At 54.6% G+C, this 22767-nt stretch overlaps 2 protein-coding genes across 6 annotated transcripts; both read right to left on the minus strand.

Annotated features, from left to right (window-relative positions):
* Positions 1-124: 124 nt before the first annotated feature.
* Positions 125-11059, minus strand: LOC114889255 (pre-mRNA-splicing factor ATP-dependent RNA helicase DHX16). 4 transcript variants are annotated; one of them, XM_029212638.1, is made up of 13 exons: positions 10668-11059; positions 8849-9099; positions 8590-8752; positions 8217-8273; positions 4940-5194; positions 4547-4750; positions 4276-4467; positions 3526-3636; positions 3238-3353; positions 1330-1540; positions 1041-1139; positions 777-929; positions 182-236 (listed from the first exon to the last, which is right to left on the minus strand). In XM_029212638.1, the coding sequence occupies exons 1-13, from the start codon at positions 10872-10874 to the stop codon at positions 225-227; spliced, it is 2031 nt and encodes a 676-aa protein (XP_029068471.1). In that variant the 5' UTR covers positions 10875-11059; the 3' UTR covers positions 182-224. The 4 variants fall into 4 exon arrangements, with proteins under 4 accessions (XP_029068216.1, XP_029068302.1, XP_029068471.1 ...); XM_029212551.1 differs by having other exon boundaries at positions 777-949; XM_029212383.1 differs by having other exon boundaries at positions 125-929.
* A 2664-nt stretch (positions 11060-13723) lies between these two features.
* LOC114889151 (phostensin-like) lies at positions 13724-21899 on the minus strand. 2 transcript variants are annotated; one of them, XM_029212253.1, is made up of 3 exons: positions 19657-21899; positions 15354-15534; positions 13724-14657 (listed from the first exon to the last, which is right to left on the minus strand). In XM_029212253.1, exons 1-3 carry the CDS (start codon positions 21268-21270, stop codon positions 14638-14640), a joined length of 1815 nt encoding a protein of 604 aa, XP_029068086.1. In that variant the 5' UTR covers positions 21271-21899; the 3' UTR covers positions 13724-14637. The 2 variants fall into 2 exon arrangements, with proteins under 2 accessions (XP_029068086.1, XP_029068002.1); XM_029212169.1 differs by having other exon boundaries at positions 13725-14657; positions 15324-15534.
* Positions 21900-22767: the final 868 nt, after the last annotated feature.

Below are 22767 nucleotides of genomic sequence, written 5' to 3' on the forward strand. Positions count from 1 at the left end.
GAGAGGGAGAGGCCTTCCCTACACCCTAAGGAAAATCCCTTCCTGCCATTCCTCTCCTGACAGCCCAGGGTCAGCCTCCGTCTTCCCATGCCGCACTGTGACTCTTCAGAGCATTTGCCACGAATCGATATCAGGCGTTCATGTGCTCACTGTCTCCTAACTTACATTAGACTAAACTCCAGGAGGCTAGCGACTTGTGTTGTTCATTGCTGTATCCTCATCCCCTAGAACAGTACCTGGAACGTGGGAGGAACTCTTTAAATATTTGTTGAATGAAAAGTTACATCTTTGCTCAAAATCCTTCGATGGCCACTAACTGGTCTAAAGTCCACACTCTTCCTCCTGCCATCAAAGGCCCTCTCTGATCACCATTCAAAGTTGTTTTTAGGCTGTCTCCCACTACTTCACCATGTGAGCCTTCCCCTAAGCCTGTTGGAGTACTCTGACTTCAGACACCCCTTAAGCCTTCCTCTGATATTCCCCCATCATCTTCCCTAAAGGTCCTCCAGACCAAATCCCACCTCCTGGCACACCAAGGGCCTCCCTTCTCCTCTGCACCTCTACCACGCTCACTTTCTGGATCACACATTTGGCTATCTCGCCATTCCCGCTGTCATCACCCTCTCTCTCCAGCTCCAGAGGCAAGGAACTGCCACCCCGCCTCGCAGCTGCAGCAGTGCCCAGGACACACCTTGCACAGGGCAGGCACACACTTTCCTTTTCACTACTAGTTGCGTGAACCACAGGGGTGAAGAATGTGGGTTTCTCCAACTGACCTTCCGTGCCCCAGGGGGCGTGGGCTGGAAGATCCGCGCCTGCATATCGGAAGGCAGGTTGGCGTAAATGGGCAGCACCAGGAGCTCCCGGATTTTGGAGCCCAGGCGGCGGCAGCGATCCTGGAGCATCTCACAGGCAGCCTCAATCTCCTCCTGGATTTGGGTGGGGAGAGCTGTGTGGGACCCAGAGTCACGAGAGGCTGACCTGCCAGCCCTGTCTTCCCCTGGGGTTCACACATCACCCCCCCCCCCCACATCACGCACCTGTCCCGTCAGGAACACCAGGATGTCGCCCGGGGGCTGGGTCACGTGAATCTGCAGCACAGACACCACGCAGGCCTCCAGGTAGTCTGCCTCCGGGGCCTGTGGGGGAGGAGGCAGGGCCGCAGGAAGGCCACCTGCTCAGGCAAATCCCTTCCTCTCCTCCCAGCTCGACATACACTTTACCCCAGTTTCCCTTTGGACTCTCCATCCCGTCCTCCCCTCCTTGGGACAATCTCCTTCAAAGGCTCCACTGCCTTCACTCTTAAGCCCAACCTCCCTGAGGGGGCACCTTGGTATAGAAGATGTCAACTGGAAACCTGCGTCCAGGGATCCGGAAGACGGGGGCGTCGTCAAAGAAGGTGGAAAAGCGGGCAGTGTCCAGTGTGGCTGAAGCCACCAGGACCTTGAGCTCAGGTCGGAATCGAGCAACATCCTTGATCAACCCAAAGAGAATGTCTGTGTGCAGGGTCCGTTCGTGGGCCTCATCCACCATCACCACGCTGAGGAAGGAACGGGGTCACCAGTGAGCAAGGGGAGGTGGCTAATGCAGGAGGGGACACTGGGGTCGCCGGATGAGAGGACAGGCCCCCAGCCTGGCTAGGAAGGAACAGACACCTGAAGCACCACGATGTGAACAGCCCCGAAGCCCCCGGGGTCCTCTGGGGCACCTGCCGTGCATCCCTGATTGGCCCTGATGCCTCTTTCTGGAGAGAGGGGCCGGATGAGCCCTCCCACCCCAACCTGAGAGGACTCTGCAGGCTTCTTGGTCTCCTCGTAACTTAGCTATATGTGTGTCACCTTCTTTCTCCCTGCTCTAGTCTTTGGATTTCCTGCCAAGCCCGCAGGAGCTCATCCCCCACTTCAACCCTTTGTGCCTAACTGTGACCATGATGGTGAAGTCCTCAGCCATTTCACAAAGCAGGCTGGCGTGATGGGAAAACCCCACAGCCTGAACACTCTCGCATTAGGTGGCCTCCATGGGTTCTCAGAGGTTTTTCCTCTGAGAAAAGGACCAAATCATATCTGTCCCATTGCTCCAGTGTAACCTTCTAGGACCGGAAATCCAGTCTCCTAAGAGCTGAAAAGGCAAGTACTGCTCAGCTGGCCTGGCTCCACCCTCATCCCATCCATGAATCACTTCTTCCCCACAAGACATGCTCATCCAACCCCTGCTTGGCCAATGCTGGCACTGAGAACTCATTATTCACAGATCAAGCCACTCCAAGATGTGGGCCAGAGGCTTAAGAGTCAGGGCGCAAGCACTCTGACAGCCCCCGCAATCTCTGCCACACTATGGCTTGTCGGTATTGATCTGAAATCCGCCTCCCTGTAACCTCCCCCATGGCTCCTAGCTGTGCTCTCTGGGGTCACATAAAACAAGTCTGGTCCCTTTCTCATGTAATAATAGCCCTTCACATATTTAGAGGGAACCAGGATGTCTGAGTTTTCCCCTCCAAGCTTAACATTCTAAGTTTTTGCAAGTGGTCTTCACGTGGCTTCTCAAGTAGCCACAGCACCATTCTACCATCCTGGTTGTTTTCTGAACTCTGGGAACAATTGGGGAGACACAGAAAGGCTTTCTCTGTAGCCTCTTCTACCCTCCGGGCCCATCTCAGTTATAAGACTGTTCGAACCATAAAGATTCAAAAACTGGTGGACAGGACTTCCCAGGTAGCGCAGTGGTTAAGAATCCGCCTGCCAAGGCAGGGGACACAGGTTCAGACCCTGGTCCAGGGAGATCCCACATGCCGTGGAGCAACTAAGCCCATGCGCCACAACTACTGAGCCTGCGCTCTATAGAGTGCAGGAGCCACAACTACTGAGCCCACGTGCTACAACTACTGAAGCCCATGCACCTAGAGCCCGTGCTCCACAACAAGAGAAGCCACCGCAATGAGAAGCCCGTGCACCGCAACGAAGAGTAGCCCCTGCTCGCCACAGCTAGAGAAAGCCCGTGCGCAGCAACGAAGACCCAACACAGCCAAAAATAGATAAATAAATAATTTAAGAAAAAAGAACTGGTGGATAAATCAGAAGAGAAAACAATGGCCAAAATGGCCAGGTGGGAAAATAGGAGGGAAAAGCCAAAGATTAAAGGAGATAAAGGAGGGTACTGAAGAACAGGAGGGCAGCAGACCGGAGGGAGGTGAAGGCGGGCAGCGCCCCCTCTCGTGGGAGCTGGGGGGCCTGTGCGTACCTGTAACTCGCAAGGTCAGGCTCAGAGAGGAACTCCCGGAGAAGCATCCCATCCGTCATGTAGCGCAGGACAGTTCGCTCTGATGTGCAGTCCTCAAAGCGGATGCTGTAGCCGACCTGTCATGTGGGCCATTAGTGATCGACAGTTGGGCTGTTGCCCCCAGAAGGGAGGGCAAAGGGACAAGGGTGAGCACCTGGACCGGTGGAGGTTGAGGGGACCTGCAGGCAGCGGGGGCTGAGTCCCAGACCCTAGGGGCTCCCCTCGTCCCTCAGTCCCCACAGATCTCACCTCATTCCCAAGCTTCACACCCATCTCCCGGGCCACTCGGGCAGCCACACTCATGGCTGCCACTCTCCGGGGCTGGGTGCAGGCAATCTTCACACCTTTCTTTGTGTAACCCTGCATGACAAGAAGAAAGAGGCGGCTTTCCTTTTGACAAATATGCAGCTGGGGCCCAGCAATTCAGAGAAGTTGGAAATGCAGGGCAGGGGGAACAGAGAAACAGACAGAGCAGAAAACCAGACAAGAAGGGCAAACAGATAGGATGGCAGACCCAGGGCCCACAAAGGGTCCTCACCCAGCCCTAGGCAGTGCCAGCCCTTTGGGTCATCAAGTTCGGGGCTATGCGAGATTCAAGCTGGAAAAGGACTGACCGGCTGGGCAGACCCAAAAGCAAGGGGATCAAGGGAAGGTAAAAAAGCAGGAAAAGTCTTTTCACTCCTCATTCCTTGGCCCTGAGGAGGAGCAGAGGCCGGGCTGGTGGAGCGGGGTCCATGTTCACACCCACACGCCACCATCTAACCGTCTATACCTCCTTCCAACACTAACCTACAGAACACCTATCGGGCATGGACACCGTGGCAGGAAGTGTGAACAGAAGCATGAAAAGGGTGTGGTCCTTATTCTCGAGAACCTCACCACTTAGCAGAAAAGACTAAAGGACTGAAATACAGAAGGAAAGTGACTACTCAAAATCCCACGTAAAGATGCTGACAGGACTGTGCCGGTCAGTGCCAGCGGAGGCTGAGGCTGCCATACCTCCTCAAAGAGGTACTGTGGGATTTGGGTGGTCTTGCCCGAGCCTGTCTCGCCTTCGATGATGAGGACCTGATGGCTAGCAATGGCGGCCAGCAGCTCCTCGCGGAACGGGAACACCGGGAGGCTGCGGCGGACCACCTGGATGGACTCCTTCTGCTGGGCCTGGGTTGGAACGGGTGGGGCTGACGGCTCCTGAGAAGGAGGAGAAGGGCTGTGAGTTTCAGGGCCGGCTCCCACACTCCTCGGGACATCCCAGCGCCCACCCCCTCACCTCATCACCCTGGAGCTGAGTGGCCCGGACGAACTCAATGGTCTCCTCTTCCTCCAGCACCAGCTGATACTTGGGCTCCTGGGAGGCAGCATCTCGGGCCCCAAACTTCAGGGACGCTGCCCCAAGCCGGGCCTCCTCCCAGCGCCGCTGCTCCTCCCCAGGGGCACCGGACTCCTCCTCCACTAGATCCACCGCTCGTGCTGGCTAAAGAGAGAGGGGCACGTGGAGACAGAGCTGCCCTCTCTGCCCAGCACCCCCTCCCCAGCCGCTACCCCCGCCCCCAGAGAAAGGCAAGGCAAGGAAGGGGCCAGCCAAGCCACCGCCCAAGCCCCGGAAGCCTTCCCTCCCATCTGCTCGGGGACCGGGGCTGAAGCGGTAACCCCCTCGCCTCACCTGTCCTCGCGTCTCCTCGGGCATGTGGTAACGATTGGTGGCCTCCAGCTTCTCCTGCTCCCCAGCCGCCCGGTACTCCCGGGCCAGATCCCGCACTCGCCGCTTGTATCTGAGCTCACGCCGCTCATGTTGGCTCAGCTCCACATCCCCAAAGAGGAACTCCTCGTCCACCAGCTCGGCCTCCAGGTCCTCAAGCTTCTCGCGCTCCCGCTTGGCCAGGTATTCTCGGCGGGATTTCTTCCGCAGCTCAGGGACCTGGGTCAGCCCAGGGCAGTCAGAGCCTCTTCTCGCTGGAAGAGTGACCCTTTTCCTCACATACCCCTAAGAGTGACAACCTCCGACAGGCCGGCAAGAGAACCTAAAGATGTGTCCTCTACCTTCCTTCCCTCTGCACTGGACAACGTGACTGACGACATGCCCAACGCTGGGCCCACACGCTGCTGTCCAGCAGGAGGACCCAGCTGGACGTCCTTCCAGGCAGCCTGACCATCTTTACCAATATAAATTCACTAGAGCTAAGGTGATTATGTGCATATTTTATATTGTACTCTTGCTGTTTTATTCGACTTAGTGGAAAGGGGAAAAACATAATAGCTGATACCAGCATTTGGAAGCACAGGTCTCAAACTGAAAACAACTGAGACAGTTGGAAACCCTGGGTGAGCCAAAAATAGGTATTCTTCCTCCCCAGTGATATGCTCCCCGGTCTTGAACCAAATGACTGCAGTTTGAGGAAAAGGGAAAAATAAATCACACACAAAAAGGTTGGAAGCATCAGAGAGTGGTTCTGTGAGGCAAAATGTAATGAGGGATGTTTAGCTCGGGGACTAACTTCTCCCCCTCAGACAATGGGTCATTTGGCTTCTACGTGTTTCCTTTCAATACAGGTTTTTCAGGACACACTGTGGATGACAGAAGACTGGCCACATGCTGAAGGCCTTTCTGGACCCTAACCCTAAGCCCTCCCACTGTGGCAACACAATCTTCCCTGTGTTCACAACAAGCTCCTCTACTGCAGCAACAAAACCCCACTGCTGCCCTCCCCTTGGGGGCCCTGATTTAATTGCTTGGTTTTTCTTGTTTGTTCTATCACGTCTTAAAATGGAGTTTATGCTCATGACCTGATCTGAGTACCACAATCAAATACTCCTTCGGCCTGATGGGTGAGGCAGATGGATGTCTTTTTAAAATATGGGCAAGAAATCAGGACAATTTGAGCATCAAAAAGAATAATGATATGCAATTATAAAATACTGAGAAGTAAAAATTCATGAGTCCAACATGACATGCGTACAAACAACAGGAAAAAAACTTCTGTCACCGGTGAGGTGAATATTACAGCAGACTCTTTACTCTGAAAATTAGTAATTAAAAGGAAACAATTAAGCATTTGCCCTCACTTTGAGGAAGGCACTGTAGCCCATTCCTTGTTGTTGAGGAAAAGTTCTTCTTTATATAAAAAGGCTAACTGATAAATGTAGAAGGAATGTCAGGATCCAAAAATCACTACTTTGCAATCCCCCATGACATAAGTGATTCAGGAAAGGATTAGCAGTGGTTGCTAAACCATTAGCTGAGAGGCTGTTGGCAGGAAGGATACCAGCACTAACGCGCACACAGCTGGACAGTGTGTCCCCCTGATATGACGTGCACATCACCACCCAAGAGGTGTTGCTGCCACAGCTGTTTAATCTGAGTCTAAGCAAGCTGTGGACCCAATTTCCACTTTAAAGAAAGCACTGGGACAGAACTTAATACCACAAGATAAGGATCAGATAAATCCAGAATGTAGGACACGGTACAAGATGAGACAGAAAGAAAGAGAGAGAAGGCGGAAGTGAAACAAACTGAAGAAACCTAACAACCAAATGCAATGCGTGAACCCTGACTGGATTCCAGTTTGCAAAAAGCAGTTATTAAAGACATTTTGGGGTAACTGGAGAAATCTTACTGTAGGCAGGTTCTTAGTTGATATATGAGAAACATCTGCCTGGGTGTGACAAAGGCACTGTGGTTTTAGAGAAATATCTTACCAGGTACATGCTGATGGGACAAAATGCCATGATGTCTAAAACTTTTAAATGGTTCAAAAAGAGAGGAAAAGAAAAAAGCCGCCATTTACATAGGCATTGCAGGGACTTCTCTGGTGGCGCAAGGGTAAGAATCCGCCTGCCAATGCAGGGAACACAGGTTCGAGCCCTGGTCTGGGAAGATCCCACATGCCACGGAGCAACTAAGCCCGTGCGCCACAACTACTGAGCCTGCGCTCTAGAGCCCACACGCCACAACTACTGAAGCCTGTATGCCTACAGCCCGTGATCCACAACAAGAGAAGCCACCGCAGTGAGAAGGCCGCGCACCATAATGAAGAATAGGCCCCCATCGCTGCAACTAGAGAAAGCCCACGCGCAGCAACAAAGACCCAACTCAGCCAAAATATAAATAAATAAATAAATAAAATTTTTTAAAAATTGCCTTATACTATTCTTTCAACTTTCCTATTTGTTTGAAAATTTTCATAATTGAAAAAGAAAAGAAAAATTCAGGAAAGTAAAAACACTACACCAGCAACGAGAGATGTCTCAGAAGTCTGGCCACAGTCACTTTGTGGGGTGTGAGCTGAGATGGATATGTCAGGAGAGAGCTGATGGCCACTAGGCCATTTTCAGGACACCAAGAGCCTCAAAATTCTTTGGGGAAATCTAAGTGTGACTTAATGGGAAGACCAGGCCTTTGGAAAACTGCAACCCTACCTAGGCTAACCCCATAACAAGTCCAGTTTATGAATTACAAGGGCTCTGTCCCCGTGCAGTGAGAAGACCAAATCAGGAAACCAGTGGGAGATCACAAGGCCCCGTGGGGCACGGAGGGATCAGGTGGTAAGAAGGTATGTGGAGATGCTGTACCCAAGCTCAGGGGTCAGCATGCCCGTGGGCAGCAGGACTCTGCTCTGCCCCTGTCCTGCAGCCGCCCCTTGAACACCCAGCTGCCTTTGGAGTACATCTCTTTAAGTCTCAGGAACAGGGAAAGCTCACACTCCCCTCACTAACACACAGTGTGATCTGATCCTAGGAGTCAAAGAGGGTTTCTGGGCCGTTTTCTTCCCTCTACAACTTAATCCACCCTCAGCAGGCTCCTGTCAACCAAGCCCCCTCCTCCAGAGACCCAACACCCCACCAGCAGCCCCACTGCACTTCCTGTGCACACTTTCTCCCTATCCTTAACCACACTCCTTCAGTAAGTCTTTCCTTTTGTCTTCCTGGGCACTGGGACTCACCATGGCTTTCCGGTCTTCCTCAGCCATCTTGAGGCGCTTCTGAGCCTCTTCATAAGCCTAGGAGAAGAAGGCAAGAGTGGCCAAAAGTCCCCACACCCACAGCCACTGCCCTTCTAGAATCACAGGTATCATCCTGATGTTCCCTAGCAAAAAAAATGTTCCCCGGCACAAAGAAATGTTCCCCCTTCACTGAGGAATCTCTGGGGCTGCAGGTTCAGCAGAGAGCCACCTTAGCCCAAAGACCCAAGGACATGACCAGATCACTGGAGGCAGCCCCTTGTCTTCCCAGAGATCACTATCTGCCATCACACCCAACCTCACACTGGACCCAGGGATCTTCTGGGCACTGACGGGACGTGCTGCTCCTACACACCTTCTTGTCTGACCGCTCCAGGACGTTGCGAGTCCGGTCCTTGTCCCGCTGCCGAACCCGCTCGGCGAACGCATCGCGCTCCTCCAGGTCCTGAAGGCGCTCTCGCTCTGTCCGCTCCCACTCATCCTCTGACTCTGGCTTCTCCGTCTGCTGTTTACTCCCCCTGCAGCCCAGCCCGGAGCATTAACTAAGGGCATCCAGAGGCTTACTGTCCCATCATCCACCTGCCCCATCCTCTCTCACCCTACTTCTGACTTACTGTGTCTTCCTCTTTCCTTTCTCAGAAAACTCTTCCTCCTCTTCTTCTTCCTCTTCCTCCTGACGTTTCTTCCTGAGGTGTTTCCGTTTTTTCAGCTTCTTCCGGAGACTGCTCCCGGCCCTGCCTACAGTCTCCTCGCTGCTCTCCTCACTGTCCTCCAGCAACCTGTAGGATTGGTTCTTTTCCAGCAGGGCTCTGGCCTCTCGCTCTGCTGCCCGAGCTGGCTTTTCCACCACAGCCTTCCTTGGGACCTGTCAGAAGAGGAGAGGATAAGGGGGTGTGACCAACTCCTGATCCCTGCCCACCTACTCTGCCCTGTTCCTAATTTAAGGAGTAACTTGACCTTAAACCAGCCTTCATCCTCTCTCTTCCCCAAGGCTTCACACCATGTCCATCAGCCTGAATAGGGCCTCTCAGCTTCCAAACTTCTTTTCAGTCGTTCATTTAACAAACATTTATCGAAGCCTGTCCCGTGCACCCACTGCTAGGTACTAGGGATACAGGGATAAATAAAGAGACAAAAACTCCTGCCCTCACAGAGTTTACATTCTCATATCCAATTCTCAACTGCTCAGCCTCTGTTCTTCCCAATGACTAAGTCATTCCTACCCAAGGACTGGCCAGGATTGTTGTGCAGAGGCCTGGCACTGTACCAGACTCCAGGGATACACTGGTAAACAGATTAACATAAAGTTCCTACCCTCCCATCCCTTACATTCTAACCTCACTTCTCACCAAGCACCTTATGGGATATCCACACCAGGTTATCCACCATTCTCTGAACAAGCTCAACACTTTTAGTATTACTGGATACTTTCTAAGCTCTAATTCTGCAAGGTGCAGGTAGGTGGTAGGAATACAAAGACAAGAAATACAGTCTTGTCGGGCTTCCCTGGTGGCGCAGTGGTTAAGAATCCGCCTGCCAATGTAGGGGACATGGGTTTGAGCCCTGGTCTGGGAAGATCCCACATGCCGCGGAGCAACTAAGCCCCTGCACCAAAACTACTGAGCGGACGCTCTAGAGCCCACAAGCCACAACTACTGAGCCCACGTGCCACAACTATTGAAGCCTGCGAGCCTAGAGCTCATGCTCTGTAACGAGAAGCCACTGCAATGAGAATCCCACACACCGCAACGCAGAGTAGCCCCTGCTTTCCGCAACTAGAGAAGGCCCACGTGCAGCAACGAAGACCCAACGCAGCCAAAAATAAAATAAATAAATTTATTTTAAAAATATTTCATTAAAAAAAGAAATACAGTCTTGTCTTCCAGGAGCTAACCTTTACACCTGTACTCTTCTCCCCTCTCTACCTGACAAATTCCAGGGAATCTTTGGGTCTGCTTTTCCCGATCCCAACTCCCACCCCTTCTGCCCTCCCACAGCACGGGCCTACACATCTATTCTATAGCCTCGCTATTCAAAGGATGGTCTATGGACCACCAGCCATCACCTGTAAACTTGTTAGATTTGTTAGAAATGAAGAAACGAAGAATCCATCCCAAACCTACCGAATCGGAACCCGCATTTTAACAAAAGCCCTGGATGAATCCTGTACCTGTTAAAGTTTGAGAAACACTGCTCTATAGCGCTTAATCCAACACACTTAAACCATCCTCAATCTTCTCCACGGAAGTAGACGTCCAGCCCGTAGGCGATAACGGACAAAGAAGAAATGCTGGTGAACTGAGCTTACTTAATTCTCGGTTGGACAGTTAGCCCGACCTCACCAGGACAAATAACCTGGGGGCGCCGCCCCCGCTCCACCCCCTCTCCTGCCGCTCCCATGCCCGCCCCCCCACCCCCACCCCCACCCCGCACCTTGGTCCAGAGTCTCAAGGCGAAGTCCCGGGCCGGCCCACTGACGTCCAGGGTATCGGTGTCTCGCAAGCGCTGCACGAACTCCTCTGCCGAGGCGCAGCGCTGCGCGGTACCGATGAGGAACTGGGCCACATGCCGCTCGCTCAGTCCCAGCACCGAGTGCAGCTCGTCTTGCACCCAGCGCTCCAGCCCCGCCGGCGTCGCCATGGCGACTCACGCTCCCTATTCCCGGCCCTGAAAGTGTCTCGAGCAGCCTCGCTGGCGGCCGGGTGGGTCACCCGGAGGCCTTAAGCCCCGGGCCGTAGCCTCTGTTCCACAAAGAAGCTGCCTTAGGATCTGGGGGTTCGGTTTACAACAGCCCAAAGCAATCTTCCCGGACCTCGGAAGCCGGAAGTAGCTGTACTTTTTCCGGCCTAAGCACTACGGTGGCCGAGCGAAGTCAAATCTTGCGGAAATGTACTCGAAGCTTGGGATAAAACATTTTCATTTCCTCCCCCACTGAATCTCTCTTTCGCCCTCTGTTGGTCACTCCTGGGTGTTACACTCACTCATTTCATTCCACAAACGCTGAGAGCCTAATGTGTGCTAGGCAGTTTTAGTTCCGGGGATATACCAAAGAACAATCAGAAACAAATCCCTCACAGAATTTACAGTGGCTTGAGGGGGGCGGAGACAAGATACATAAAAAATAGAACATGTGGGCTTCCCTGGTGGCGCAGTGGTTGAGAGTCCGCCTGCCGATGCAGGAGACACGGGTTCGTGCCCCGGTCCGGGAAGATCCCACATGCCGCGGAGCGGCTGGGCCCGTGAGCCTTGGCCGCTGAGCCTGCGCGTCCGGAGCCTGTGCTCCGCAACGGGAGAGGCCACAACAGTGAGAGGGCTGAGTACCGCAAAAATAAATAAATAAATAGACATGCAAGTTCCATGGAGCCAAAAATAATGCAAAGTGTATGTGTGTGTGTGCGCACGCGCGCGCGGCTGGTTGGGCAGTCTTTCAAATTAGAGGATCAGGTCCATGCTTATTACAGATTAGGCCGTGCTGATTAGAAGTGATCTTTGCTAGGACTGGTACTTTCCGCAGAAGTGAATACAGGTTAGGCTTAAAAGAGGACTCCAGGCAGGAGAAGACTTGGGATGTGGAGAAAAAATAAAGGTGCCCTCTTTTCTTAGCGCTGTCTCTGGAAGTTATTTTAAAAGATCTGCAAACTAAGGAATGTGCAAACTGTATTCAGCATTTTTTTTTTTTTTTTTTTTTGGCTAACTGCTTGAGAAACTCACTGGTGACTGCTTAATTTTAAATAAGCAGAGTTTGCTGCTTGACTCTGCCGTCCTCTGTTTGATCCTGCTTCATACTTTTACAATTAATTGTATTTATCGACACTACGCTGGGAAAAGAAACATTTGTTATTCCAATTAACAGCCACAGGTAGCTCCACATCATTGGCTTCTTTCTTTCTTTTTTAAAAATTTATTTGTTTATTTTTACTTTTGGCTGCGTTGGGTCTTCGTTGCTGCACGCAGGCTTACTGTGGTTGCGGCGAGCGGCGGCGCCGGCTTGTCATTGCAGTGGCTTCTCTTATTGCGGAGCACCGGCTCTAGGCGCACGGGCTCAGTAGTTGTGGCACATGGGCTCTAGACTGCAGGCTCAGTAGTGTGGTGCATGCCCTTAGTCGTTCGACAGCATGTGGGATCTTCCTGGGCCAGGCCTCGAACCCGTGTCCCGTGCATTGGCAGGTGAATTCTTAACCACTGCACCACCAGGGAAGCCTCCATTAACTTACTGAATGCACTGCTTTCTATTTCTGAAATGGACTGTGGACACCCCTGGCACCTCAGAGCCTCTTGCTTCTGCTTTCCTGGGCCACAACTGATTAGGATCTTTACCTAATTAGCTACTAATGTAAGTATCCTGTTTCCCTCCTACCCCCATCCTCTCTGAAGTGACTCATTCTTTTGACACCTTGCTTGTTCCCTTGCTGGTAAATTAAAGACCTTTGGCATATGTTTAAGATCAATTTGTCTAATACACTTTGTTTTTAATAAAGAAGGAATCTCCTCTGACTAGTCTGAGAGGAGCATCCTCTAGTGATAGAAGGACTACAACTACTTAACCATGTCTTTATTAGCCTGGAGAACTTAAAAAAAAAAAAAAAAGACTGATAAGTAAAATACAGATATTCTACATTTGTAGAAAATAAAAATTCATTGAAATGGGGAAACCTCCCAGTACCAACTACACTTGGGCCACAAAGCCATGAATTATCCCATTGTCTATCAGAGGAGACCCTTTTGAGGAATCTGCACTTCTGTACATACACTATACTTGCAGCAATTTCAGGAGACTTATTTATGGTCCTGAGTCTTGGAGTAAAATCCTCTGGATTAGCCACTACTAATCACATACTATCTGGCTGCTTGCATTGCACTAGGCTTCTGAATACCAGAATCCTTCAATTCAGAGTGTCCTTTGCTTCCAAGTTTTTGGCTCTTTTCATCTTTTCATTCATTTGCTCAGTCATTCATTTTAAAAATAAATTTTTGTGTCTACGAGGTGCCAGGCATGGGGATGCTGCAGTAAACACAACCAACACAGTTTGTCCTCATGGTGCTTCCAGTCTAGTGGATGCTTCAACTGCCCTTTCTCAAACCAGCCCTAGACTAAAAAAAAAAATTTAATTAAAAAAAAAGAGAATTAAAAAAAAACAGGGAGTTCCTTGGTGGTCTAGGGGTTTGGATTTGGCGATTTCACCACAGAGGCCCAGGTTCAATCCCTGGTCGAGGAACTGAGATGCTGCAAGCCGTGAGGCGCAGCCAAAAACAAACAAACAAACAAAGAAACAACAACAACAAAAATCCAGTCCTTCACCTGCTAGTCCTTTGAGAAACCAGTGCCAGGCTCTCCCAGAGCCCTTTCTACAAGTCATTGCTGAGTTCCTGGTTCACCTTCGTCATTTTCCCCTCCCACAGCCGTGGCTGCTTCCTCTTCACGGCTAAGAAGAAGATGGGAGGGAGAGGCCTGGAATGAGGAGCCCAGAGCCCACCCCACCCCCAACATGCACTTTTTCTAAAGAAGAAGCAGCAGGAGAGTCGGAGAGAGCTCCACTTTATTACGGAAAGTTAAAAAAAGACAAACAAAACCAAAAAAAACAGGCAATTGAGAAGGAAGGGGAATTGGGGGAAGAAAGTTGAGGCGCCTCATTACTCACCCCACACCCTCGCAATTCAGTTCAATTGTGAACCACTAGGAGTAACAGAATTAAATAACTAGAGGGGGATACAGAGTTAAGGTTCCCAGCCTTCCCTCTTGGGGAAAACTGAGACAGTAATACTGAGCAAAGGTGGAGGAAGCCATACCCCCAGGTCACCCCAATGAGGTGACTTCAGGGGACAGGGGAGAGGATTCTATGTGGACACACAAGTAGACGTGGCTTGTAAACCCGGGACTTTGGCAGGTGGGGCTGGGAACTGGGGGATTTTGTAAACCAGGCTGTGGTCAAGAGAGGAGGCAGGCGCTGTAAACAAAGGGGCAGTGACCTAAGGAACAGGAGGGAGAGGTGCCTGTAAATGCAGTGGGGGCCAGGTCTCCCAGGGACATGGGTACTTAAATCCCGAGAGCCTCAGGGGGTGGTGGGGAGTCAAGGAAGGCTGTGGGGAGAGTTACCCTGCCCATGGAGATGGAGAGGGTGCTGCATCCGTACCCCCCCCCCCACTGCACCCCGTGAGTTCTGTGCTCCTCCCCAGGACTTGATGGGGATCTTGGATCACCTAGGATGCACCAGCATGTCTGATGCGGGTGGAAACTGTGCGGTTGCCTCCGCCCCCAGAAACAGGATGAGGAAAGCAAGTTGGAAGATGTTGGTTGCCCTTCCCTGCCAGTCTCATGTTCAAGGTCTGTCTGCTCTGAATCTTCTGGGCTCCAGGATCTTCAGTTCTGGGAAGGAGGGAGGTATATCCCAGTGTTGGAAGAGGGTCACCTCCGGCAAGACTCATCTGTGGGAGAGGAGGCAATAAGGATAGAGAATGAGTGAGGGTCTCTGCTTCCCGCCTTCCCGACCCACTGCCCACACTGAAGGCCAGTTGGCATGTAGGAAATCTTGTAATATCTTCCACATCCTGAGTGCCTGTTACTACTAGTAACAGCCATCACTCATTTAGCCTGGATTCTGTGCCAGCCATTCTCATAACTCGTTTAATCTCACAATAACCCCCAGGAGAGGTTAAGTAATTTGATGTCCAGCCGTAGTTCCTAGGTGTTCTACAAAAATTACTTAACCCTCCCAACAATTCCAAGAGGTAGTTATTATTAACCCCATTTCACAATAATAAACTGAGGCCAGAGGTCAGGTGATTTCCCTGAGGTCACACCACAATTAAGAGACAAGATGGAATTCAAACTCAGGCCTGTCTGATCCAAACGCTGTGTTTTTAACCACACTAGAGCGCTCAGAAAGAGGCCTGGTTTTGAAATATGGAGACCTCACGTGCACTTCGCTTCCCAAGACCTCCGTTTTCCCATCTGTGAAAGGAGCAGTTGGGCTAGAGGCCCTGCCAAGACGCTTCCAAGCGCCAACATTAAATCCTCCCCCTCCCTCCTGGACCGCAGTGCCCACTCCGAACACCAGGGGGCGCCGTCGGGCCGGCGGAGCCCGCGCTCACCCACTATCAGGGCCTTGATGCGCAGCCCACCCTGGAGCTCTGGCTGCAGCAGTAGCAGTTCCTCCTCATCCTCTTCGTCGTCGGGTTGGGCCGCTGGGGGACTGGAGACACTGGGGGCCTCAGGTTCGGGGCCCAGCTCCTCCAGCACCGAACTCTCGGAGGGGTATTGGTACGTGGTCTCCAGGGCTGTCTCGCTGAAGGAGATCTTGAGCTGAGGGTGGGAGAGAAAGGGGGGAGGAGGCGAGGTCAGCAGGGGGAAGCCCGCAGGGTAACAGGTGCAGGATGGAGAGTGGGGACTGGATTTGGGCACTCGCTGACTTTGTCCTCCCCAGCCACTCTGGAAGCCAGTTGTCCTTTCAGTACTCTCTCTCCAGTCCCAGATTTTCCCTCTTCAATCATATTATTTCAGAAACATTGACTTTGACCTGAGCTTTGGCGGGGGCCCAGGTGGCAGAAGTGAGTAACCCAGGACCAAGGTTCTGGTTTTAGAGTGTGGGAGGCAGAAGGGTAAAAACAAATTAAAAACATGGAGATAAGTCCTATGATCAGAACTGAGTCTTTGGGCACCCAGGGAGCAATCAGGACGGCTACCCAGAGGAGATGAGATTTGAAAAGAGCTGGAAAGAGCTGGCTGGGAGGGATCCCCACCAAAAGCAAAGACAGGCACAATGGTTTCCATAGCCTCGGCCCCTTGATGTTGGGGGAAACCCAGGACCCTGGTCACCAGCCCCTTTTACCCTCCTCACTCCCCTCCTCCAGCTGGAGTGGACCCACAGGAAAGGGTCTTGGGTCTGAGAGGGGAGCGGAGACGAACAGAAAAGCCCAGAGGAAAAGAGTCTCTCCCCAAAACACAGGGAGAAGATGAGCCTGAGTGCCTGAAAGGTGCAGCTGGGGGAGGTGACAGGGGCAGAGAGGAAAGTCCGGGCAAACATGGCATGGGGGTGGAGAGTGCACCAGAAGGGACGTGCAGAGACAGAGGCAAATAACCAGAAGGGATCTGGACGGGGCAGAAAATCCTTCCTAAACATACTGTCTCAAGAGCAGGCGAGCCCCAGCTGCTCTCACTACCTTTTTACCCTTCCCCTTTGCCCTCCTAAGAAGCTCAGGGGGAAGGGGCAGGGTGGGATTAACTCTGGGAGCCAAAGCGATTAAGGAGACAAACAGGAGGATTCCATGTGAACTGCTCAGAAAGGTCCAGATGATCTCCCCAGGCCTCCTCTGGCGTCTGAGAAACTCGGGGCTGCAGCCCAGCACCCCTGAGTCTCTGCAGACACTGGGGTATGAGGAGAGAAACCAGGCTGGTGGCTGGACAGGTGGTTGGTAACACCTGGGTCCCTGAGGGAAGCTAGAACTCAGAGACTGTGTGTGTCACTCCCTGGGTCCAAACCTGGCATTGGCCCCTACCTCACTGGGAGCAAAAGCCAGAGACCGGCCAAGGCCTACAGGGGGCTGCCAGTGTGCCTCTCCCCACTCCTCTCCAGCATCCTCCTCCACTCCAGCCACACTGGCTGTGATTTCCTCCAGCCCCACCAGGGGCACTCTTACCTCAGGGCCTTTGCACTGGCTGTTCCCTCCGCCTGGAACACTCTTCCCCCAAATATAGCCATGGCTCCCTCTCTCTGCATCATGCTATTATAAAGCTGTCATATTTGCTCCTCCTACCTCCTGGCCCTCTAGGTTCCACTTGTCCCTGTTCTAATGTTTTCCCATAATCGCTTACCACCTTCTAACCTAACCTACCAGAGAATTTACTTATTTGTTTACTTATTTGTGTCTGCTGTCAACAGAAATGTGGAAGTTGCCACAATGGGTAAGGAAGGCTTCATCCAGACCTCAGATGTGGTCCCAACAGAGGACCAACACTGGGGGAATACTGGGGGCGGGGTCAGTCCAGTCTGTACACAGTCAACCCCCAGTCTGTGTCTGTGGAACAGCTGGCTGGTAGAATCAAGTGACAGGAACCAGACCCCTTATATCCCAGTTTCTCAAAAGGAACTAATTCTATTGCTGACAGATTTACCCAAACTTCTGGGAACCCATTTCGGTTTTCTTTTCATATCACCTTTTGAGATAACAAGCTGCGTAGTTTATTATCTGCTCTGGAAAAGGATCCATTTTATTTGCTCTCCCTCCATGTTTGTCTCTCTCCCCCCACCCTGCTTCCCTCCTCACCACCCGCCCCAGCTTCTGACTGGGCTTCTCAGGAATGCACAGCCTGCATGGGGTGTGTGGGGTGGGGGGTACGGAGGGGGTGACTCACTCCTCTCATCAGCTATATAAGGTCACAAGGGGGCTGGAGAGGGGAGGGGCTGGTCTCCCTGCCAGAGGGGCCTCTGGGGAAGGGCACCAGCCACAGCCCAACCCCTGGGCTCCAGTGGCAGGGCTGGGATTTCTCTCCCAGTGGCAGGGATACATTTGATGGAATTAGCCTGCAAAACAGGAGTTATTTAGGGAAGGGGGGCAGTGTTGGGTGGCAGGGTCCTCATATTCCTGATCTGGCAGCTGGGGACAGGACATGCCTGTCCCTGATGAGCAGGGTGCTGGGCGAGTGGAGAAGGCCTGAGGGAGGGCCGAGGGGAAGGTGTCTGGGCCTAGAGAACTCTATGCTGCTTCTTCCCCAGCCCCACCCCCACCCCCACCCCCACCCCGGGCGGCTGCTTCCTTATTCTCTCACCACATCCTGAGCACAGTTCTGGCAGGCCCGTGGCCCTGCATTTGCCACTCAGCCCCACCAGCCTTCCGGCTGCCCCCCCACCAGGCTTCCTGTTTGGGCGATCTGCTTCCGGCTCCCCTGCTCCCTGACCTAGGTATGGTCACCCTCACAGGTCCTGCCCTGCGCTCAGACAGTCCCTGGGCTTTGGGCCCCCAAATTCACGCCTTCTCCTCTTTGTTCCTCCCCAGAGGCACAAGCCAACCTCTACAGCAGGAAGTGACTTCTCTGAACACCTCGCCCTGGTCGTTCCTCACCTACTTCCTTGCATCTGCCCAGCCTGAAGGGGAAGGGGCTGGTAGCAGTCCGAGAGCTCAGGACAGACTCAGGGACCATAGCTCAGGGATGGGAGCTTAAGCCTCATGTGAAGATGAACTGGGGTCTCAAGTGACCCTGAGCTTTGGTCCCTGTGCTTTCCCACTGATACTGAGGACACAAAAAACAAGTCTGAGAATGTCACACATGAGATGAGAACTGGAGACTAGGAAGGTCTTCCCAGTCTCTGGAGAGATGTTAGATGCAGAGACCTCTCTTTCCTTAGAGTTTTTCAAGCTGGAAACTGGTGTGTGGGGAAGGACGTGGGCCAGGGCCAGGGGGAGAAGTCTGCTTGGCTGACAGCTTGGCTGTTGCCAACTTCCCTGCGCTGCCTTCGTCTGCTGGCCTCGGCCCCCACCCCACCCCCACCCCATCCCGTCCTTAACTCCCATTGTACTCCCTGCTCTCAGCACAGTGCCTCCAAATTCACTTCTCTTTCTTTCTACCCCAAGAGGAGGGAGAGGCCGGGATGGCAGGAAGAGAGGGGAAAACCAACTGCTGAGCCAGTTCTGGAGAGGGAGGGGAAGCCCAGGGAGGAAGGACAGGGAGGGAGTGGCGAGCGGGTATTTTGGAAGAGGAGAAGGCTTTTCTTGTCCCAAGAGAGAAGGGAGTACTGTCTGAAGCAGCGGCCCAGCTGGGGGTGTGCAACCTCGAGGTCACCCACTTCAAATGGCCTCTGTGTGCGTCTCTCCCATGGGGCAGACTCGGGGTTCGAAAGCCTTCTCTGCTCCTTGGCCAGCCCTGTTCCACTCCCCTCCCCCTGCTGTCCTGCGGTGTCCCTCCTCCGCACCCCTCGTCCTCGGGTCTGTGAGACCCTCCTCCGCTCACTTCTCCCTACAAGCCCAAAGCCACCCCTCCACCTCCCCAGGCTTCCCGCCCCGACATCCTCCCCGCTGGAAGGCTGGAAGTGCTTTTGCCCTGCATACCCTGCCCTCACAGGCTCCAGGCTGTGGCCTCAGCTCAGGTCTCCCACCAGACAGCCTGGGTTGGGTCACAGAGTCAGCAATGGAAAGAACTGGGGGGCTGGGGGCTCAGAGCCTGAGGGAACGGAGGGTGAGCAGCCTGGGAACAGCCTGAGAGGGACACACCCAGGACAGCGCTTGCTTGCGGGGCAGCCTCCTTGGGCTGGGAAGTGAATGGAAAAGAAGGGCTACGAGAAGGGTGTGTGCGCAGGGGAGGAAGAGTGGTGGCAGGAATCAACAAGAACGCATAGACCAAGACAAGAATACAGGCGTATGAGACAGAGACAGGAGCCCACAGAGAGCCGACAAGTGGGCTTCTGAGGAGTCTGACTTGGCTGCTCCCTACCTGTTTGTGGTGCCTTTCAGGGGACCCCTTGACAAGGCAGCTGCGGTCGAGGCGGAGGTAGCCCCCCAGAACCAAGATCTCCTCGGCAGTTGGGTACCGCTTCTTCCCAGCCCCAGCGACTGCAGCGTCAGCTGTGGCTGGGCTGGCCGGAGTGGCAGGGGCTGCAGGGGGCACGGACCGCCGGGGGTTGACTGTGAAGGTGTGTCCGCTGCGGCGGGGGGCCCCCACCCCTGGCCCTGCCTTCACCCCATAGAACAGCCGGCTCATGAGGGGATCCCCAGGGGACTGGGGGGCAGGTGGGGCTGGGGGTGGGGGAGACAGAGGGGCTGCTGGTGGGGGCCGGAGTTCCCCTGCTTCCTCTTCCTGCTGTCTAGAGCCTCCAGTCCCAGCGTCCTCTGGTGAGAGGGGGGAGGGCACAGAGCAGCGGTTCTGCAGGGCGCTCAGAGGCCTGCCCTGAGCCCCTGCCTCCTCCTTCTCAGCTTCCCCTTCTCCAGCCTCTGCAGCGAGAGGACTCAGGTGCTTCTCAGCAGACTCTGGAGGGTCTGGTTTCTGAGTTTGAGTCTCTGCGTCCCTGGGTGTCCAGTCTCGAACCTTCCCAGAGTTCAGGGTCCATTTCCACCCTTCTGTCAGCCTCAAGCCCCTCTCGCCATCCTCCGCAGGGGTGGGCCTCTGTTCTGCTGCCTCCACTCCTCCAGAACTGCTGTCTGGAGCCTCCCTTGTCAGGGTCTCTGACGACGCTGTAATCTCTTCTGGGACCATCCTTGGACTTGGCCTCTCTTCTTGTCTCCCACATTCCTCTGAGCAGTCTTTTCTTTCTTCTCCTGAGCTCAGCCTCCACTCTGATGCCTCCGGTTGTACCCAACTCTGTTCCTGAGACTCTCTGGAGTCCGGCGTCCATTTATGGGCCTCTGTCAGGCCCAACTTCTGGTTGTCAGACTCCACCGGGCTCAGTCTATTTTCCACCACCTCTTTTCTCCTGGGGCTTTGTTCTTGAGGCTCTGCCAGTCTCAGACTCCGCTCTGGAGTTTCTCCAGGGCTCAGCCTCCATTTCCTCACCTCTGACAGTCTGGAGCTCCTGTCTCCAGCCTCTCCTGGGCTCTGCCTCCAGTCTCGAGCCTCCACAGGCCTGGGGCTCGACTCTCGAGCCCCCCCTATCCCCAGCCTCCTCTCTCTGGCTTCCCTGGGACTGAGCCGCTCTTCTCTTGACTCTCTTCCCTTGGGGCTCTGATCCCGCATCTCCCCAGGGCTGAGTCTCCGCTCCCAGGCCTCTAAAGACCCAGGCCGTCTCTCTGCAAGTAGCTCTTCACTCCGCTGCTGTTGCTGCTGCTGGCGCTCTTGCCGAATAAATCGGTTCTGGTGCACTGGCCCAATGGCCTCCAGGAGGACAGCAGACTCGTTTGGGTCTGGAGGTCCAGCCTCCGTAGTCCCAGGCGCAGGGCTAGGCTCCCCGGGAGACAGACCAAGCTTGGCCCGGCGGCGCTCCAGAAGCCCCCGCTTCCAGGCTGGCATCTGGGACAGCCGCTCCTGCTCTGCCTTCTCCCGGCCACGAACGGCTGCCTCCTCCTGCCGGCGCCGGGCTAGCAGCTGTAGCTTCCAGTCCGGGATGGTGGCCATGGTCCCCTTGGGGAGGGTGGGGAACGCTGGGGGCAGAGAACAGGAAGGAGAGGCTCCAGAGAGGCCCAGAGGGTGAGAATGGGGGTGGGAGGGGAGGTCGTGGAGCAGAGAGGTGGGACACAGAGGAGGGCAGAGGAGCTGAGGGTGAGGACAGAGGGAAAGAGCGGGGAGCAGAGAAAGGGGAAAAGCTGAGAAAGTGAAGGGGAAACTAAGAGTCAAGTTGATGGCAGTCGGGGGATGGGTTGAGAGGAAGAGTGGAGATTCAGGGCAAAGAGGCAGGAGTCAGATTTGTCAGTACAGGTTATTGGGTATCAGAGACAGTCCCCGGGATGTGAGAAGAGAGAAAAACGAGAGAAGTTGGCGCGCGGGCGAAGAGAGAAAGGAGAGGCTGGACGTGAGGGGGACAGGGTCCAGGCGAGGTTGCCTCAGCGCTACCCCAGGAGCGGTGAGAGTGGGAAGAGAGGTCAGGGAATCCCGCCGGAGAGGGGGCACTGGGACCTGAGGGGGTGTCGGGGAGGTGGGAGGGCGGAGAGTGGAGAGGTCTAAGGGAGAAGGGGAAGTCAGGGGGGCAGAGGGGCGAGGGGGTTCCGCGGCTGCAGCCCGGCGCGTCTCAGCGTGGGCCCAGGAGGTCCGGGCTCCCCTTCCAGCTCTGCTCGGGCCACGCCTCTCCGGCCCCCCAGCCCCCACCCCTCCGCCCCGCACTCCGCCCCGAGGCGGGTCAGGGGAAATACCCTCCCCCGGGGACTTTCGGAACCCGGGTGTCGGACCTGCCAGCACGTTCCCAGAACCCTGGCGTCCACCCCCACCCTAACGCAGTCCCGGCACCACCGCCTGCCTCCCCCACCGGCGGTGCCCCGGGACCCAGGCGTGCGGAGCACCGGCCCCACACCTCTTTTTTCCGGAGCCTGCCAGTCCTGTGCCCGGGTCTTGGCTCTCACGGAACCCCGACATAGCCGGCCATCCCCACCCGGCTCTGACCGCACAGACAGGCAATCTCGGCACAAAGAGGAGACAGCCCAAGGTTCGGGCCGGGGACGGGAGCGGGGACGGGAGAGGAGACACCCCCTCCCCAAGGCTGAAGCCCCTCAGTCAACTCACACGCCGCGGGGCTCCCAGGGGAGGGGGTGCGAAGGAGCCTGACGTCCGGAGAGAGGAGGAGAGAGGAAGAGGAGGAGAGAGGGATCGAGGGAGATCCGGAGACAGGAGGGAGGGGAGGAGGGAGGGAGGGAGAGGAGGACGGAAAGAGGGAGCCAAGGAGGAGGGACGGAGACAGAGACCAGGGGACCGGGCGGGGGGAGACGGCCGCTTTGTCTGAGGACAATGGGGAGAGGGAAGGGGGCGCGGGGCGGAGCCTCGCTCCCTCCGACCCCGCGTGGGACTCGGCTCCGGGTCTCCTCTCTTCCCGCCGCCAGCCCTGGCCCTCCGACGTCTGTCCCCAGGGCTTCTCACCCGGCTCCCGGATAACCCAGGTGTCCAGACCTCCGCCCCCAGCTCGCC

The sequence above is a fragment of the Monodon monoceros genome, unplaced genomic scaffold (genome assembly GCF_005190385.1).
Source record: "Monodon monoceros isolate NGI ecotype Baffin Bay Population unplaced genomic scaffold, NGI_Narwhal_1 Contig4865_ctg1, whole genome shotgun sequence".
Taxonomy (NCBI): domain Eukaryota; kingdom Metazoa; phylum Chordata; class Mammalia; order Artiodactyla; family Monodontidae; genus Monodon; species Monodon monoceros.